Raw genomic sequence first — 18905 nt, 5'->3', positions numbered from 1 at the left:
ATTTGCAATCTATGGGCCATCAGTACACACATAATAATATTATACCTGTGGTCACAGTAACAGACCTGTCTCCACTGCAAACACATTCCACTGGACAGAAGGGCCCCCCCAGGCTCCGCCACTTTGGCTTCATCTTCCAATGACAGATTAGCTTTGCTTTGCTGGGTCGTAACACTAACACTGTGGTGGTCAGAACCACAACCACAACAAGCAGCAGAATCAGAACCCCTGCACACAGCCAGAGTCTTGTCATGAGAAAACATTAGGAGCTAGTCACTGAACTTAATATACTAAAATGTGAGCTATGATACACACCCACTATTACTCCCCAATTGGGTAGAAGGTTGAGTCTGTGCTGCTTGATGATCCCGAATCTGACCAGCTGTGCCGGGGTCATGGGCTGGAACACAGACGTTCTCGGATCACATGTCCCTTCCTCACTGACCACCACCACCATACTCCACTCTGGGACAGCACTGTCTACAAACACGTACTTCCCCGTCTCTGAAAACACGTGAGCAAACCTGAAAACGGTAGATTAGATTAAATTAGTGGTGAAGACTCCATAAACACAAACCGCCACTTAAAATATTAAAAATATGCGAAACCCGCAGTATCCTAGGTTTCATAACTGTACCTTGTAGAGTTGAAATGTGTCTGCCTCATGAGTATCTGCAAATGTCTGAAGGCACCAAAGTCCCAGCTGGGGTTACTATTAAATAGGTGGTCTTGTTTATACACTGGGAAGTGACTCAAATGACGATCTGGGGGTGCAAATAAATGAAGAGCAATATTAATATTTTTGAAATAAAAAAGATTACGAATGCCATGATTAAACCAATAATAGTGTGATGTTAAAAAAAGAAGCAGTACCAGTGTGGTTGATGGTGAGATGGAAAATCAGCATGTCACCAGAGGAAAGACAAGCAATGGGGTTGGGAATTCGAGGAAGAACAGCTGGGATGCCACCATCATCATCATCATCCCCTGTGTGTCTCCTCTTTCTGGGTCGTGTATTTAGGAGTTCTGTTGGTTCTAAAGAAAAGAAAATTATCATCTGTTTATTTATGACAAAAAAAACTAAAATCTTAAAGCAGGAGTTAAAAATGTTAATCAGAGACATAAAATAATATGACAAAACTATTTGATAAGTCACATCAAGTCACCTGACAGAAAGTGATTGATAAGCTCCTTCTGTGTTGGAATCCAACCAAATACTCCTTTAGAGTCAAACTGGACCAAATGAATTTTCCCAAAGTTCCTAGCATGGATATCTGGTCCTAAAACGTCCTTTACAGTCTGGAAATGAACAGATACAAATTTGACGAGAATGGTCTTGAATTATTTATCACTGTAACAGCATAGAAACACTCTGTTAATGCAGTGCTAGTTTAAAGTAGAGACTTTGTTTCTTCAACATGATTGATGTAATGACAATATACTGTGTATGGATTAAAATAGTAAATAGAAAAGACAAAATTCCAAAACATTAGGTCAAGCCTGCCAAATATCTATTAACTCGACACATCATGACACATCATGACACATCATAACACACACACACACACACACACACACACACACACACACACACACACACACACACACACACAACATGCATTTTCACAGATTCTGAAAATAATGGAAAGTGATGAGACTAGGTAGTCATCTTGTTGAAGTAAATATTTTTTTCTTAGGGGAATTCATTATTTATAATGTACATTCACTTTACTATCCTGTACGATCCGCAGCTGCTACATTTTTCCAGGTGTCCTACTTAGACTGAGTCTGGCCATGAACCTAATCAATGCTACAGCTGAATTTCCTCCAACTAATCAGAGTGGTTAAATGCCACAGTGTGACAAGCCTCTGGGTTGTATCCCTCTCATACTGTTGCTTATTCCTACTTATCTTGTGGTAGCAGTACAGGAAAAAATAAAACTGCATGTGCTACGGAGTAGATGTTCATCAGTTTGTCAAAAAACTATCATCTCTTCCTCACCCTTGCCCAGATCATGCTGTTCCTTTCTTTCAAGCTGAGCAGCAAGTTTCCATCTGGTGAGAGCTGGGCAGTGAGCTGAGGCAGCCGTGAAAGGCAGGAAGTATTACAGAGCTCCTCGGCTGACACATATCCCTCACAGTGGCAACTGGAGTGTCAGGATCAGGTACACATAAGAAAAAAACAGAGCATATAAACTACTTTTATTTCCTGGAATAAAAAGGTTGTCAATAAAAGACAGGAAAGGCCAGGCATGGTTGACACAAGCATCCTTCAAATGCCCTTAAAATGAGCCATGAAAAACGAGAGGGAATTATTTGCAAGCCACTAAATCTAAAGTATGATGTACTTTTTGGACCACTCAAAAGATCCAAAAAATGTGAACAATATGGGTGAAATTATTTTAATTTGGGAGAAATTTAAATGAAAAAAAAAATACTTCCAACTAAATCATAGTTAATTAACTAATTACATTTAGCTTTACTAGTTTTAACTTGGTAATCTGAAAACAAGTATTTGATGTCAATAGTAAACAGTGAATTGAAAGGTATCTCACAGACTTACATTCCCATCTCCACATCCAGAGTTCCTCCAAGTGGTCCACAGGTGATATTACAGGAGTAGAGGGAAGGGGACACACACTCTCTAGATGCTGCCAGACGTACCTGTCCTGTGGCACATCGTGTGTTCACCTGAAAAACACACACACATACAGACAATTCACATGGATCTCAAAGGACTTGAAACAACCACTTTACTGATAATTACACCATTTTACCAGGTAAAAGTGAAGGTGAAGCTTTATCCTGAGACACTTCAAAGTTTGGTGCAAAACATCTTTCTATTCACATTCCACACATGAACACAGCTGCCTGAAAAGGCTTAGAAAATCCTGATCCTGATTTACTGACCTCAGGCTGACAGTCCAATTCACTGTCAGTAGTGGAGCTTTTGAAATCCAGCTCATTGTAGAAGATAAATCCAGTTCTACATAAACACGAACCATCAGAGTGCTGGAATGCTCGGTTCTTACCAATGCAGGTACAAGTAGAAGAACCTGGGGAAAGAGTTGTGACACAGCAGGCCAATGTGATCAACACAGATTCCTCTAAAAGAGAAAAATAAGCACTACTTAAAACTCTGTTTTCATATTTATTACAGTTTTATTCTCTCGGATCTGAGTCTAACCGGCTGGTGAGGTAGATGAGCTGCCACAGGGAAAACAGGCCCTCTGGGCTGACAGGTGGTTGAAGGTGCCAGCTGGACATGGGAAACAGTCGCTCAGTGTCTTACCACGAGTGAGGTTACCAAAGAAGCCAGGGGGGCAGGGTATTGCTTCAGAGGATCCAATGGGACAAACATACCCAAAAGGGCAGTGATTACTTTTGTAGTGGTCAGATCCTAAAAAAAAACAACATAAAACCACACTGTATTGTGAGTTAAATAACCAAATAAAATCAGTTGTTCAACACACTGAGGTCTGGAATGCTTTGTGGGAGTGAGTGAATAACCTGGGGGGCAGAAGTATCCCGCTGGACATCGGAGGCATTGTGGGACGGGGGAGAGATGATGACGATAAGTGCCTCCCTCACACACACTACAGCAGCTGTTTTTGGATCCTCGGAGCCCACTGGTGTTGACAGGCATTAAACCCCCTTCACAGGACTTCATAGCAGAGCTGTTGGCTGGGCAGTAGTAGGGGAAGGGACAGCTGTGGAGCACGGTAACAGTGTTATTTATAAAGTCAAAGATTTGTAGAAACCAAATACTGCAGTTTTTCCCCATCTGAACAAGTTAAAGCTCCTCACTTCCAAGTCAACCTTGCTAACGACCTTGTCTTACAATACTGGAGCTCTCACGCACTCACAGTTGTTTAGGGGTGTTGTAGGAATGAGATCCTTCAGGACAAAAATAACCCTCAGGACAAACTTGTGGGTCCGCAGTCTGAGGTCCACAGTATGAGCCAGCTCTGCACAGCATCTCTGAGACTGCACCTGGATTACAAGCAGAACCACATTAGTGTATTTATGGAGAAAGACATTTATTAAAAAAAATAAATAATCAAAGTCATCACAAAAAGTGGCTAACATGCTTTTATAAATTGCGTTTATTCCTAAACCCACCTATGGGACACTGATAGGAGGCCCTGCAAGGGAGTCCCTCCACATTTGGCGTCCCTGTAGCCCGTGGGTCAGGGCAGTAGGTCCCCCCTGCACAGGGTTCACACTGTGTGGGTGTGGCAGCTCCAGGGTGGGACCTCTTTGCACCCGCAGGGCAGTAGATGGGAGGACCAGACCCACTGCACCAGTAACCCGGAGGGCAAAGACTGTTGGAGAAGTCTCTAAGCCCTGGGAAAACAACCATTCCCCTGAAAAATCTATTAATCGCTTCACACACTAGAACAATGCAGAAATGAATCTGCTGTGTCTCATACTTCAAGTAATGAACCTGAACCATAAACTTTATCAAAATGACACCAGCTCAAGTGAAGGTCTTTACTATTCATTACTTAAGATGTCTTCATTTATGCATACAAAGAACATGAGGGAGAAGAGATAAGCAGGTCATCTTGTGAGCATCATTAATTAGATAACCAAGCAATATCATTTTTTTTTAACATGAAGCATGGAACAAGGAGATTATAACATGATTTTTTATTTGTTAATCTACCGCTCAGTCATTAATATAGCTTTCATTATGACAAGTTTTAAACTCAGTGCAGTCAATCACATACGTCCTACACTCTTATCTCAGGTATGGAAATATTAGTCTGGATAAATACTGAAATTAATACAATCTCGGATGGCAGTTTTCCTTGCACTGTCCTTGAGAATGTAAATTCAAACCCACCAGAGAGGCATACATTCTTTACAGTACTGTGCAGTTGGCACAACATATGGTAGAATGAAATGGCAAAGAAAAGGAACTGTTACGTTTGTATGAACAATTTTCATCTATCCTTGTCATAAGTGAGTGTGAGCAGCAGTTTGGCAGACCTGTGCTGTTACAGTGTGAACCAGGAGGACAGGGCAGGCAGTCACCCTTGCTGCCTGCTCCAGGGGAAGCTTGATAGGTGTACAGAGGACATGGCTTGGGTCCGTCACTGAAGTTACTGTCAAAAAGACCATCACAGTAATGACCAGCAGGACACGGATGAAGAACTGGATCTCCTGTAAACAAACAATTACATTTTATATTTCAATAAATCAGTGTACCTACTTTTCATTTTTTTTCAATTTTTAATCATGCACACAAACAGGGCATTATGAGCTCATACCAGGTTTACACCAGTATTTAGGTGGGCAGGGTAAGCAGTCCTGTAGGCTGGCACCTCCCGGGGAGCTTCTGACAGTATTTGCAGGGCACACCTGTGGTGTCTCCGTGCCCTCGGGACAATAGAACCCTTAAAATAAAGTATGTGTTCAATATTCATTTGATATACCTTTTAATTTATTGGATTTTCATTTTATTTTAGATATTGTATTTTTGTGTACATAGCAATTTTAGTAAACAACAAATAAAAATCAAATAACTTATCTCGGAAGTCAAAGAATTGGAGAATATAATACATCAGTTTCAGTTGTTGTGTATATATATATATATATATATAATTATTATTTTTTTTTATATATTAATTTAGTAAATTCCATGTAAAAATGAAAATGAAAAAACTGACAGCCCATTTTTATTACATTTTCATGTATGGCCATGTATGTCTGGACAAACAAGGATGCATACTGGCAGAGGCACACATCCATGAGGCCATGATTCTAGTTTATTCATGTACTGTACCTGGTGGGCATGGTCCAGCACATTGCATGCCCCACTGACACTGGGTCGAGTTATACACTGGTCCTTGAGGGGTGAAATCTGCGCTCCCAGAAACGCAAAGATACCCTGCAGCACACTTAAACTGGATTCTGCCAGACCTAAAGAAAATATACACTTTCGGTTACTTTAGCCACAAAAAAACACTGACCTGCCAGAACAGTGAATCACATACAGACACAAGAACATTTTAATTATATAAATAGAATTATAATTACACTAGCTCTAACATTTCCACCTCTCACACTCCATATTCATTATATACGTACATTCATAATAAGATGCCAATTTGGCTGTTCAGTGATCCGTGAGTCTTGAACATGAACTACATCTGCATTCTGCCAATTGTGAGTGTAATCAAAACGGAGATCAGTGTGCATGCATGAGTGCAGGATGAGCAGGTGTCTTATTGTGTGTCTGAGGTGTGTATACACACTCATGTGAGTAGGAAACAAGGGTTCATTGGAGCACTTAGGCATACATGCACCAGTGGGTGGGGTTTATGCACCTGCAGAACAGCCCTGATGGACATGATAAACACTCATGCTTGTCCTGAAGTCCTCCCTGGTTTGGAAGAGTGTATGTCCCTTTGGGGCAGGGCTGTGGCACCATGGTCCCTGGACAAAAAGACGCAGTAGGACAGAAAAAAAACTTGCAATATTTGTAATTTCGACAAAGATAACAGCATCTGCTTGTAGAAAGAAGACTGACATCACTCAAATAAGTAAAGTAACAAAGAAGCTTCAATTACAAAGAGACTCAAAGGACCACTTAAGGTCTTTGGGCAGATTAGGCAAACAAAATATAGTGCAGTGACTGTAGAGATCCAAATGACAGGTTTAATTCAGAAGTTATCATTACAGTGTACCTGCAGGGCAGAACGAGTGTGGCGGGCAGGGCCATGGTTCCCCCACTACAGCCTCCTCACAGTAGAACCCAGGACGGCAGGGGATACAACTATCTGAGCCTGGATTTGGCTGATATTCTCCTGTGGGACAAGGCAAGGCCAGGGCAGAACCTTCTAGACAGTAGTGGCCCTAAAATAAAGAAAATGACAATGATGCATCTACAAGTCCTTGGGTAGTAAGCTTTTCTAATAAAAGAAAAAAGGAAAATAATTGGATTCGAGTGAATATAGGTCCTGGTTCAGTTCAGTTTGGTATGTAACACAATGATTTCCATTTCATTTGTCAAAAGTCTTGAAATGTACCACAATATCCAATCCGTGTGTCACACTTTTTGGCACCCTTTTGTTGAAATATCTAAAATATCCAGAATCTAAAGAATGGAACTAGACACAACAGAGAGAATCATCACTTAAATAACATTATATGGGTTTCTTTTTTTTTTTTTACAAAGCTGTTCACTCCATTACATTACATATCAGCTTTTAAAGTGTAGGTAAATCAAATTATTACACTTTAGTGGGCCCCACTTTGTGCTTTGTCTTAGTTTAATGTGTCACATTCTTCTTAACTGAATTTATTGGTGGGGTACATTGTGTTGTGCCGTATAATAGTACCATATTTATGTAGCAGATGCAGCTAAAACACGAGCGAAATTAGGGTTTACTGTTCGGACTGCTTGAACTGCTTTGATAACGCTTAGTGGAAATATAAAGAGGAGAAGAATAACGTATGAATAAGCTTTTACCTTGGGACAGAGGAAAGCGTATGGAGTGGTTGAAGAGAAGTCATAGGGGCAGTAGAAACCAGCAGCACAGGGACCACTAGGTTTGTCCAAACCCTCAGTGGAGCAATAGTGACCTGCAGGACAGGCAAAGCAGCCCTCTATGGACACACCTCCTATAATATAAGTGCACACAGAAGTAAGCACAGATCCCACAAGGACTTTTGTATGAAAAACTAAGTTCCATACTGAATATATGAAGTGGTTGAAAATTAAATGATCACACAATGGCACAAAAAATAGATGTACCAACGGTGTTGCGAATACTGCCGAGAGGGCAGGGAACTGGGGAGAGGCATCCTGCTGGACAGTAGTGGCCAACAGGGCAAGGGCCATTGAAGGTAATATTGTCAGAATTCTGTGGTGTTGGTCCTGCGGCCCCACCTTGGCAGAAATAACCCTGCAAACAAGGACCTTCAAAACACAATAACTTTAACTTTCTATTACTGTAACCAGCAACTTTTTTAAACTAAATTATATCACCAGAGATGTTTGTGTCTGATCACCTTGTGGTATTGATGCTCCATATGAGCTACAGAACACTCCAGAGGGACAGGGGGTGCAAACAGTGAGAGATTGCGCCCCTGTCTGGTTGTTGAAAGTCCCTGGAGGACAGGGTTGAGGCAAAGCTGTACCAGCAGGACAGAAATGACCTAAAAAAGTTATACATTAATATAACTGTGGCTTATTCCATCATCATTGGAGTGAAAGTACATTTCTATTGTCCTCACCACTTGCACAGACAGAGGGCTCTTGAGTGGCTGAGGAGGGACACATAGTCCCTTGGGGGCATATTGTGCAGTGGGCTGCTCCAGGGGCAGGACTGTAAGTGCCAGGCTCACATGGAACCTCACTCGCCGAACCAACGGTACAACTGTGGCCAGCAGGACAGAGGTAGCCATGGAAACCATTTGAGGGAATGGGACTGGAGCTGCCACCCAGGCACACGTAACTGTGAGCACAAACAGGGTAAAATAAACTTCATATCACAAGATGGAACGTTCAACAGTATGTAAGTGAAATAAATAAATATAATATTGAGTTTAAGTCAATTTAATATGAGCTTTCTCTTTTAGAAAAACACTGCTGTGAAACAGTTGTCAGAAGAAATAAAAGAACGTTCTTGAGCAGAGCTTGCCTCTAAAGATATGCCCTCTACAATACAGGGCAACCTGTTAGTAGTATTTGACTGAATTCAAAACAATATGATAGACTGACAGATTATTTGCACACACCAGTCTAAACATCGACTGTAGTCAGTTTCCAAGCAATGCACTTTGTTTATCGTTAATGTAGGTAGCATTTTATTTACATGTATGGTCAATCATGCATATTCAGCTCTGCTTACGTCTGAATAAAACTGCACTGTATTTTTGTTCCATTTCCCCAAAGTGCATTTTATTGTATCTCTGTCTTAGCTTATAACCAGAACAGGAGAAACACAGATGTGGGGTGGATATACAAACTGAAGGGCTGCAAGTGCTTTAAAGTGCATTTTTACCTTTAAGTATTTATTGCAGAGCACATTTGCAATCAAATGCAACACCCAGCAACATGTTCTGAGTTTAAATCTTATCTTGTTGATACCTGCCCTCTTTCATCCTGAAACTCATATATAATGCATCTGCAATCCTAATTTTGAAATTTCACACATACTGCCTGAAAATAGATTTTCTTGAACACTCCATTTAGCTAGTGAATAATATAAATCAAATGCACGATGCAAAAAACAGAACTGTGTGGACATCCATATTTGGAGAGGGTTAATTTGAAACAAAAAAAGCATAAGAGGAGTTTACCCAGCATGACATGGGAGAGCATCTGAGAAGTCGGTTATTGCAGGTTTGTCACAAAACAGTCCAGGAGGGCAAGGTGGGCATTCACCAACTTCACTCAGTCCTAGAGAAATGGAAAGTGAGCCTGTGGGGCAGGGGAGTGGATAACCTGTGCCAGAGGGGCAGTAATGACCAGAAGGACAAAGATGACTCCCGGTAGAATTCCCCTGAGAAAAAGCAAAAAAGACACAACATCATTGAGGCACTTAAAATAAAGACTATTGTACTCATCTTAGAAAGGAAATTACTGTAAACCAGTAGAATCTTATAGTCTAGTAAAACCCTGAGCTCTCTAGGTGAAAAAGGTGTTTATTACACACTAAGTGTAAAATTGGATGCACACCCTTGAGCCTCAATCACATTCAGGCTTCAGTGTAATGTGGAGTATAACTCTGCTTAGCAATGTGGTGATATTCTTATTGATTCTGCATTATAATAATGTTAAGCTGACATTCATTTAATGAGAATTGAGGAAAAACACCTTTAGAGAAAATGGAGTGTAATGTTTTTTTATGCTCCAGTAGAACTTTAGTGGCAATAATAAAGTAGAAGTAATTTTTAATTGACCATTCTCATTAGTTTTTAATTTTGTTATTATGTTTGTTTGTTTTTAGAAAGAAATAACAATGACCAATATCAATGCCTTAGGGCAATAAAGACCAGCACCTCAGTTGAGTTTGGGCTGCTTGAACCAGCAGGACAGTAGTATCCAGCTTCACAGAGTCCTGTGGGCTGGGACAGTCCAGACTGAGAGCAGAACATGCCTGCAGGAAACAGCAAAACATTAAAGCTAGGATCACGTTTAATAAGATATAGTATAGGTATAGTTAATGATGATGTAGAATAAACACTTCTCCCTCCTGTACCGGCAGGGCAAGCCAGACAGGCATCAGGACCGGAGGCGCCGAGCTGACTCTGCAATGTGCCAGGTGGGCATGGAAACTCCAGTCCTAGAGTCAGTCCTGGAGGACAGTAGTATCCCCGAGGACAAAGGGCAGGCCGTACTGTACCTTCATCTGAGCAACACAAATAATTATTAAACATGAGTGATGTATGATGCAACAGACAATATCATCTTTGACTTCTCATTTCAGTGGCATCATTTACAAAAATGTACTCTGTATAACAGTAAAATCAGTTGTCACTTTGATGGTCAGTGAGGTGTCACTTTCACTAGCTGCTATTAATAAAACCTTCCAGGAGCACTTTTGTGGATTGGGTGTAAAACTGTTATTAAATAATCTTTGTCTGCAATCTACCGGAGCTTTTTATTAAAAATAAATTATACATTTTAATAACATGTTAATAATTATTTAAAAAAATGTGAGCCCCGATGTATTGATTCCCAGATAACATTAGATTATTAAAGGTTGAAAAGTACTCCAGGCTAATCTATGCTTCATACCTTGACAGTAATATCCTGGGGTGCAGGTGGTGCAGTTGTCCTGGTGTGTCTTCCCTTCTGCTGAGCTAAATGTTCCTGCAGGACAAGGAACAGGGGCTGGTGTTCTACTTGGGCAGAAGAAACCTGCTGGACAAAGAGCCTGATCAGCTCTACTAGAGCCCCAGCCACAGTAAAATCCTGCCCAGCAATCACCTAGAGCGTAACATGGAAGATAGTATATTATCAATCAAATTCAACATTCACAGGCCAAAACATTAATCTTAACATCCAAAAGACTTTTCTTTTTTTTTCTTATTCCTTCTACCCGCTTTTTGCCCCTCTTTGCAGAAAATCCCAGGTGGACAGAGAGATCCAGTTATGTTGTCAGTAGGGTTCGACACCGTGGATCCCATCAGACAGAGAAAGCCAGCAGCACATGGCCCAGAGGGCTCAACCAAACCTTCAGACCCACAGAACTGACCAGCTGGACACACTAGACACTCACCTGCACACACACAGACCAACAGCTTTAACTTTAACACTAAAAGGAAAAACAAGATTATTTCCAGGTGTAATCAATCAACCTGCTAGAGATGGGTGTTCACTGTGTCAGTGTTCTAAGATAAATTAAGCTGTTTATATATGAGATGTTTGATTATCTCACAAAGTTCTTTTCGACTGATCCTCAGCAGTCTTTAAATTAAATGTTTTAGCATGCCAACTGAGTGAGACATTACCATTTGTCCCCATTTTCTTAAAGTTTCTGGGTGTTTACCAATGGTGGAGAGACCCCGGTTAGGACTGTAGGTGCCTTTGGGGCAGGGAATCGACTGATGGCCTGGATTTTCCCCTGGACAGATGTAACCAGCTGGGCAGAGCAGAGGGATGGAGACACCATTGGCCCTCTCCTTGGTGGGGCTGGTACAGTCAAAGCCAGGTGGACAGAGATTGCACTCTTTCTGACCTAATAAATTCTGGAACCAGCCTGGTAAAGATATTCAAACATCAAGGACACCCTTAGAAAGCTGGAGGGAGTTGTGTACATTTTTTGTCAAGTCACAGTATATTGTCTTGTGTACCAAGGGGGCATTGTTTGCAGTCATCTTTGCCTTTTCCACCAGTTTCATTTTGGTAAGACCCAGCAGGGCAGGGTGTAGGAACACTGCTGCCCTCTTCACAATAATGGCCTGCAGGACAAACACTTCCAGACTCACTCGGCACTGGACTGGGAGAGTGGGATCCCTCTAAACAGTAGAAACCTGGAGAGAAACACTTCAACAAAATGCTGGCAAAGCTCCTCTGTCATATAAAGTGAGATAATACATCACACTAACACACACATGACAGAATTCACTTATTTCTTACCTGAAAGGCAGGGTCCAGACACTGCAGAAAGGCCAGTCTCTGAACAGTAGGAGCCAGCACTGCAGCGACGACACTGTGCCTCATCTACAAGCCCACTCTGCTCGCTGTCAAATGCATTTTAATAAGTGCAAATCACAGTAAAAGGTCAAGTGATGCCATGTAATTCACATTGTAATTTTCTCTATTAAATTATACAGAGGACTCTATACCAACTACCTTATCAACCTGACCACCATTAACAGTTAACCTGAGTCATTTTGATGTCATGTTTTATTACTGTGCATTAAATTACACAGGGATATTTATCTGCTTGAATGTTTGTTGATTACTTATTAACATTTCAAATATTAGCACTAATTACCTAGAGAACTAGGTTTACAAATGTGCTATAATATGGTATATTTATTTAACTCTTATTAATATTAACATTCATTGCAATGCACAAATGTGAAACTGCTTATTCATTAATGCAGTGTACAGCATCATACAAGTCAGGTCATGTTCACATTAAACATCACAATGAGGACAAATGTGAGCTCCATGGTGTAGTAGAAGCAGAGATGGGAAACAATAACATGCAGCTGACAAATCTGTAGAAGTTATAGACCATTGCGAATGGAATCTTCCAAAATCTCATGGAAAAGAACTGGTACTATCCAGTATCAGTAAAGTGTAATGTTCCTGATAAACACATATAAATTTAATGCAGGACATGCACCTGAATGTTCCTTTTGGGCATGGTTTGGGCACAGAGGTTCCAACAGAGCAGTAGAACCCAGGAGGGCACGGGTATCCAGTAAGATTATCTGATGGTGCAGCTTCAGAGGCTCTTCCAACACAAATAAAGCCTGCGGCACACAGCCCACTGGGGAAAGTCCTCCCTTTAAACAGGTATCATTCAAGTAAGGTTTTTAATAATAATAATTTGTTTCTGCTTGTGTCTGAAATTTACTGCAGCAGTCTGCCAGATCAATAACCCAGTGAGACATACACAACAAGCAAATGATAGGGGTCAAGTGAGTGAGTGCATCATACCGGTTCCTTTACAGTACATCCCAGGGTCACATGTTGAGCATTGCCATCCTTCAAGCAGTCCTGACGCGTTTCCATAAGTCCCTGCTGGACAGGGATGCTGATTTGCTGATCCACTCGGACAATAAAATCCTCTCTCACAGAGAGCTGGATGAGTCATTCCTGATGTTCAAAAAAATATATATATATTTTTTAAATGTATATACATTTATGTTCCCTGATGCATCCATAAAAATTGTCCACAGGTCAACTTTACCTTGATGGTGACAGTAGAAACCAGGCGGACATGCCTCACACTTGCTCTGACCTTGTCTGAGCTGGTAGCTGCCCGGAAGGCAGGCTGTCTGCCTGACACTACCCTGAAGCAACCATTAAAGTTCATTCGACCTTGTATCATGAAATAACATGAATCATCCTGAATATTCATGCTGCAATAATGACAGTGAGAGACTGACATAGCTCTGAAAAAGTCAGTCAAGGAAAACACAAGGAAACTGCATGCAAGAGTGTGTGTGTGTGTGTGTCAGCTGCCTTTTTTAGGACTTTCTCTGAGTTTGTCAGGACCAGTATTCCTCTTGGGGACAAAACCTAGTACAATGAAGCAGAACCTCATCTCTGAGGAACTCTTAAGGTTAGGCATTAACTGTTAGGGATGTCTGGTTAATGTAAGTCAGCACAAGAAGAAGAACAGCTGCACAAAGAGGGTTAAGGGGGTCTCAGACTGATTAAGATATGTGCATCACTAGTGTATGTCCACTAAAACGTGAATAAACAGATTTGAAAAAGAAAAACAACAGGAGGAAACACCACTCAAGTAAGTGTAACATACTCTCAAAAGCATCATTACAGAATAAAACAGACATATGAGGAGGAGGACTCGTATAGAGACATTATATAATATTTAGCAACAATGACAATAGCTTAGAGTCTAATGTGCTGACCTTCTCACAGTAATGTCCCTCTGAGCACATGTGATGCTGTGGTTTTGCAGAGCTCTGTCCCTCAGGACAGTAATAGCCTTCTGCACACTGCCCACTTGGCTCAGCTTTACCGCTCTGGTGACAGTAGTGACCTGGAAGACACACTTGGCAAGCTTCTACTGTAGAACCACCAAGAGAACCTGATGGGTAGCACACAACGATAACTGCATAATAAACATCTTCTGAATTGTTTGTGGTCTTATGTATACATTAATGTGTACAGGGAAAAAAAAACAAAGAAAAAACTAATCACACATCAAATTATAGGTCAGGTTAATGGAAGCATTTGACTGAAATTATTCAAAAGTGCTCAAGGGAGACAAATTCATGTTCTTCCACATCACTAAATGACAATGATAGACACCAGCTCATGTGAGGATATTAGCAGGAAAACCTGATGGTGTGTGTGCAACAAAAAGGGTTCATGTATTTGTGTATAACAGAATTTTGTGAAATCTCTAATGAATTACTCAATTATAAATCAATCAAACAATTGCTGCCACATAAATCAGTATCTCACCTTTAAATGTTCCAAGAGGGCAGGGAACAGGAAGAGGTGCCCCAAGTGGGCAGTAGTGTCCAGTAGGGCAAGGGGTGTCATGGGGGCCTACAGAGCCTTTGGGGCAGTAATATCCTGCAACACAGGGCCCGACTGGGGCATCCAGACCGGTCTGGTTACAATAAGAGCCAGCCTCACAGAGCTGAGGAAAGGCAGAGCCCAGCGGACAAAAGAAACCTGGAAAAATAGCCACAAAAAGGATCATAAATAAATCAAATTCTGATAGATTGAAAAACTAATCCAGAGGATTAGAGCAAATCACACACACCATTTAGAGACAGAGGATTTTCTTACACACTTATTTTTTTTTACTCTCACAATCTTTTTTCTTGTATTTAAATCAGTTTCACAAGATTTATTATCTGTCAGGGGGCACCAATTGCACTGTTTAGAAAATTTTTATCTGAAAAAGGATCACAGATAAATCTACTTCTGCTAGACCAGAAGACTAATCAGAAGGATTAGAGTAATTCACACTCCCTTTAGAGACCAAGGATTTTCTCAAACACTGAAATTTTACTTCCCTATTCGGCATGTGTTTAGATTTGACTTACCATATTTCTTATCTAAAAGGGGCATTATTTACACTGTTATAAAAAGTTTAATCTGTGCCTTGCTGGTCTGATTATGCTATTTTATTTACATTTCCACAGCACAATATTCAAATTGACTGGTTGGGCCAATTACTCAGTCTTATATTTGTGATAGATTAATCATCAGCATTGACTGAATTAATGTGTTTTTTTTATTTTGTTATTACAAACTTTGTTTATTTATCCTAAAGTTTGTTTGATGTCCTTTTGTTTATACATTATTGTTATAGAGAAATAGAGAAATGTATATATCTGCCCCGCAGTATAGACATACAACTTTTTAAATAACTGGTTAGTGTTTAAATTGTTTTTTTTATTTTCTGTTATCATTAAACAATTACATTTTATCAGATGAAGTCTGAGACTGTATTATTAAGTTTATTTCCTTGTGCAGTGTAACTGACAAAGCCCAAATGGTTAGATCAGTGAAATATACAAACACTAAACACACCAAAGAGATGACATAAGTCACACATCACAGCTGTTACAGGAGAAAGTAGAACCATGTCAGGACTGAGAAGATAAGATAAATGTATGCTTGAGGGGTTACTGAGAGGATTTACCCACCCTTAGGGCATATATCTCCCCTGTAAGTGGAACATGCATACTGTGCACTCTTAACACATGGCAGTGAGCGAGCCACAGTATGGTCTGAATCTGCCTGTGGCACCGTTTCCACTTCAATCCACCCAGCATGTCCTACAACATGGCAGATAAAAGAATTAGAGATGTCTAAGTTAATGTCTTTGTCTTGCAGACAGGAAATCAAAGAGAAACCAATCTTTTAAGATTTGAGAGTCAAAGGAACAACTATCTGTACAATGTAAAACTGTAAGGCAGCTATTAATTATAATAATAATTAATCGCTAATAATTTAGGAGAAGGTCAAAATAAAGCTGTTTTGTGGGACATTCATCAGGACTCATGGCATTCTGTTCACTGGATGAATATGCTTAAAGAAACTGATGTATTGTCCTTCCAAAGGCATTCATTATGTAATTGCAAACCAAAGAAATTCATGTTTCACCAAAATTACTAGAATTATTGAAGAATGACAGATTGTGCGCCCAGGCGGCAGTGTCTGTCTTCATGGTGAAAGCCCTCAGTATTTCATGAAGACAGCCGAACAGGGAGGAGTTGGCTCGAGGTGAGGGACTATCTGCACCTCCAGAGCAGAAGAAGCCTGCAAAACACAGACCTAACAAAGGAAAGCATTATGTAAGGGTGCAAGCATTTATTATGTGCCTCATTATGTATGATTATAGCTTGTTAACCAAACTAAATTGCCATTTAGTTTTGCTATACTATCTCTAAATTGAAACCCCGAAAAATAAAATTAATCAGACATGTTTATATTTAAGAGGTCTGGAAGCAAGCTAAACTGACGGAATGTATAATTCCTGGTCCTAAGTTGAGTTTTAAAGCTGAAATATAAAATGATGTGGATTTCATACAACAATTTGCTCATTCAGGAGTTACAAGTGTGATTGTCCTTGATGAAGGGGAAACCTGATGAAATCTCCCACCTGTGGGCTGCAAGGCTCCAGGCCTGAGGCAATATTTTCCTGGGGGGCAAGGGCGGCAGTGAGATAGGAAGAGAGATCCTGGCACTGGGAGAAAGCTGCCAATAGGACAGGGTTTTGGTGACCCGCTACCCTGAGGGCAGAAGTGTCCCATTGGACAAACATCTCCATGAGGCTGGGAAACAGGAGAAGACTCAGTGGACCCTAGGGAGCAAAAGTGTCCTGTGGTAGAGAATGCAATGAGACATGACACTGAGAATACAGTCAAATCTACAGTATAGGGTAAACTAACCATGCAAATCAGGAGGAAACTGACAACAGTGCAGAAATACACTGGTTAAACACACTATTTTTTATTCTGTAGCTTAATTTACTGACATTAATTCCCAAGAGGATAATAGACTATCAGACCTGGTTGGCAAAGCCCAGAAGGCTCAGTCAGAGCACTGCTGTTACAGAAGGAGCCAGGGGGGCAGGGATAGCAGTCACTGGGGGACTTCCTGCCAGCTGATGAACTGAAATGGCCCACAGGACAGGGCAAAGGCTCAGTTGAACCTTCCATACAGTAGAAACCTGGGCAGGGTGGTACGTCTCATTTAACATCACCTTTCATTTCCAACTTTAATGGATACATTTGAGTATATAAGTGTATTTCCAATTACCTGGTGGGCAGATGTTACAAGTTGACTGTCCAGGTGAAGCTTGAAATGTACCAGGGCTACAGATGGATGGGATAGCACTACCATATGGACATGCATAGCCAGGTGGGCACTGATATCCTGTGACGTCATCAGATAAGCAAGAGCTCAGAGTCAGACTCATCTGCCCTTGTTTCCATTGAAAACAAGAGCAATGTACAAAAATACAAATAAAACACAAGGTTTCACCAAGGTGGCCTTTGTTCATGGAAAGAAAAACATAGCTGGGTGACTACAGCATGCCAAATGCCAGGTGATGGAAACAAAGCAATGAATAACAGAGAGAGAGCAAAAGTTGTGCTATCCAAAAATCCTGTGGGAGAAAAGGAGAAGAGAAGGCAGGCTCAGCAGCAGATACCCTGCCTCTGACAGCAATGAGTGGGAGACTATTAATAGGTTCTGGGCCATTTCATGCTCAAATTAGCTAAATGTCTTCTCAATAAAAGTCAAAAGGGGACGAGGATGCCTTTGAAATAATCTAAAGAATGAATTACCTCAGTGGTGTAGCTAGCTTCATTACGTAATGGATGTGTTCTGCTTCATGCTCACACCAACATTTTCACTACAAGTCATGACACCAGCTACATAATTTTTATAGGATAGCAGTGACAGCCACAATGCAGCAGCACAGGAAGGTCTAAAAAGCTTATATACCAGTAGTTAACCTGCAAAATAATCAAATATGCCTAATATAATTTATAGATTAGGGTGTTTCTTTATGTATTATGGGAATAGTTCTAAAGTTAAAAGAGCAATTTAAAAACCTATTAAATAATGAGAAAATTCTTTCAAGTTTGGTTTCTATAGGCCAACAAATAGTGACAGCATGCTGACATTGCTAATGATAGTGCATCTGTATTTTTCTTTTTTTTTTACTTTCCTTCAGAGTGCAGTTTTTACAGTATTTTGTCCACTCACAAGAAAATACATGCAAAATGTGGAAGCGTAAGCACTACTGTGCAACCATTTACACACCATATGTTCAGCAAGTAAAGACTGTTGCTCTGCACCAGCCTTAAATAGGTGAGCACATTGCAGCCAATACAATAATGCTTACTACACAGCATGTGATCACACACTGTAGAGAAAAGGAAAGAAATATGATGAAGTGATGAGACCGCAGTGGCTGAACGTGAGCTAACCCATGATGATGTGTACCGTACCTGGCTGACGTCCAGACACTGATCGTGGTGGACAGAACCACCCAGGGGGGCAGAGGAGTTCAGCAGAAATCTGGGCCCACGAGGGGCAGAAAGAACCAGGGTAACAAGCCTCGCAGTCCGCTTCTGACTCAGCTGCAGATTTCCCCAAGAAAGTACCTGTATGGGGAAGACAAATTATCATGCGAGTAAAAATAACTGCTCCTATTTTTTATTTGAGAAAGACAGAGAAGGAAATTGCATAGCTTGAAAGTGTCATG

At 40.7% G+C, this 18905-nt stretch overlaps 1 protein-coding gene across 5 annotated transcripts in view; it reads right to left on the bottom strand.

Moving 5' to 3' along the window:
* si:ch211-286b4.4 (zonadhesin) overlaps window positions 1–18905 on the bottom strand; it is a 38004-nt gene that overhangs the window by 5737 nt on the left and 13362 nt on the right. For 4 of the 5 annotated variants that reach the window (XR_009240957.1, XM_058634875.1, XM_058634877.1 and 1 more), the window contains 40 exons: window positions 18649–18804; window positions 17450–17566; window positions 17199–17360; window positions 16791–17009; window positions 16292–16462; window positions 15832–15963; window positions 14633–14848; window positions 14074–14252; window positions 13389–13491; window positions 13136–13294; window positions 12819–12981; window positions 12101–12204; window positions 11815–11994; window positions 11511–11720; window positions 11061–11240; window positions 10757–10948; window positions 10218–10367; window positions 10018–10115; window positions 9316–9518; window positions 8248–8468; window positions 8023–8169; window positions 7766–7930; window positions 7481–7632; window positions 6696–6864; window positions 6336–6444; window positions 5792–5928; window positions 5277–5402; window positions 4996–5169; window positions 4123–4347; window positions 3867–3993; window positions 3511–3710; window positions 3188–3400; window positions 2911–3056; window positions 2564–2691; window positions 2003–2147; window positions 1167–1299; window positions 874–1035; window positions 638–764; window positions 316–524; window positions 66–228 (listed from right to left, as the gene is read on the bottom strand). Coding sequence is in view for 4 of the 5 variants with exons in the window: in XM_058634875.1 (XP_058490858.1) it covers window positions 66–228; window positions 316–524; window positions 638–764; window positions 874–1035; window positions 1167–1299; window positions 2003–2147; window positions 2564–2691; window positions 2911–3056; window positions 3188–3400; window positions 3511–3710; window positions 3867–3993; window positions 4123–4347; window positions 4996–5169; window positions 5277–5402; window positions 5792–5928; window positions 6336–6444; window positions 6696–6864; window positions 7481–7632; window positions 7766–7930; window positions 8023–8169; window positions 8248–8468; window positions 9316–9518; window positions 10018–10115; window positions 10218–10367; window positions 10757–10948; window positions 11061–11240; window positions 11511–11720; window positions 11815–11994; window positions 12101–12204; window positions 12819–12981; window positions 13136–13294; window positions 13389–13491; window positions 14074–14252; window positions 14633–14848; window positions 15832–15963; window positions 16292–16462; window positions 16791–17009; window positions 17199–17360; window positions 17450–17566; window positions 18649–18804 (6472 nt within the window). In the remaining variant the exon portion in view is untranslated. The remainder of the gene's footprint in view (window positions 1–65; window positions 229–315; window positions 525–637; window positions 765–873; window positions 1036–1166; window positions 1300–2002; window positions 2148–2563; window positions 2692–2910; window positions 3057–3187; window positions 3401–3510; window positions 3711–3866; window positions 3994–4122; window positions 4348–4995; window positions 5170–5276; window positions 5403–5791; window positions 5929–6335; window positions 6445–6695; window positions 6865–7480; window positions 7633–7765; window positions 7931–8022; window positions 8170–8247; window positions 8469–9315; window positions 9519–10017; window positions 10116–10217; window positions 10368–10756; window positions 10949–11060; window positions 11241–11510; window positions 11721–11814; window positions 11995–12100; window positions 12205–12818; window positions 12982–13135; window positions 13295–13388; window positions 13492–14073; window positions 14253–14632; window positions 14849–15831; window positions 15964–16291; window positions 16463–16790; window positions 17010–17198; window positions 17361–17449; window positions 17567–18648; window positions 18805–18905) is intronic. The other variant, XM_058634876.1, reaches the window with a different exon arrangement.

This window comes from Solea solea, chromosome 7 (assembly GCF_958295425.1).
Source record: "Solea solea chromosome 7, fSolSol10.1, whole genome shotgun sequence".
Taxonomy (NCBI): domain Eukaryota; kingdom Metazoa; phylum Chordata; class Actinopteri; order Pleuronectiformes; family Soleidae; genus Solea; species Solea solea.
The sequence above is the reverse complement of the archived record's forward strand: the minus strand, read 5'-3'. Positions and strand labels throughout refer to the sequence as shown.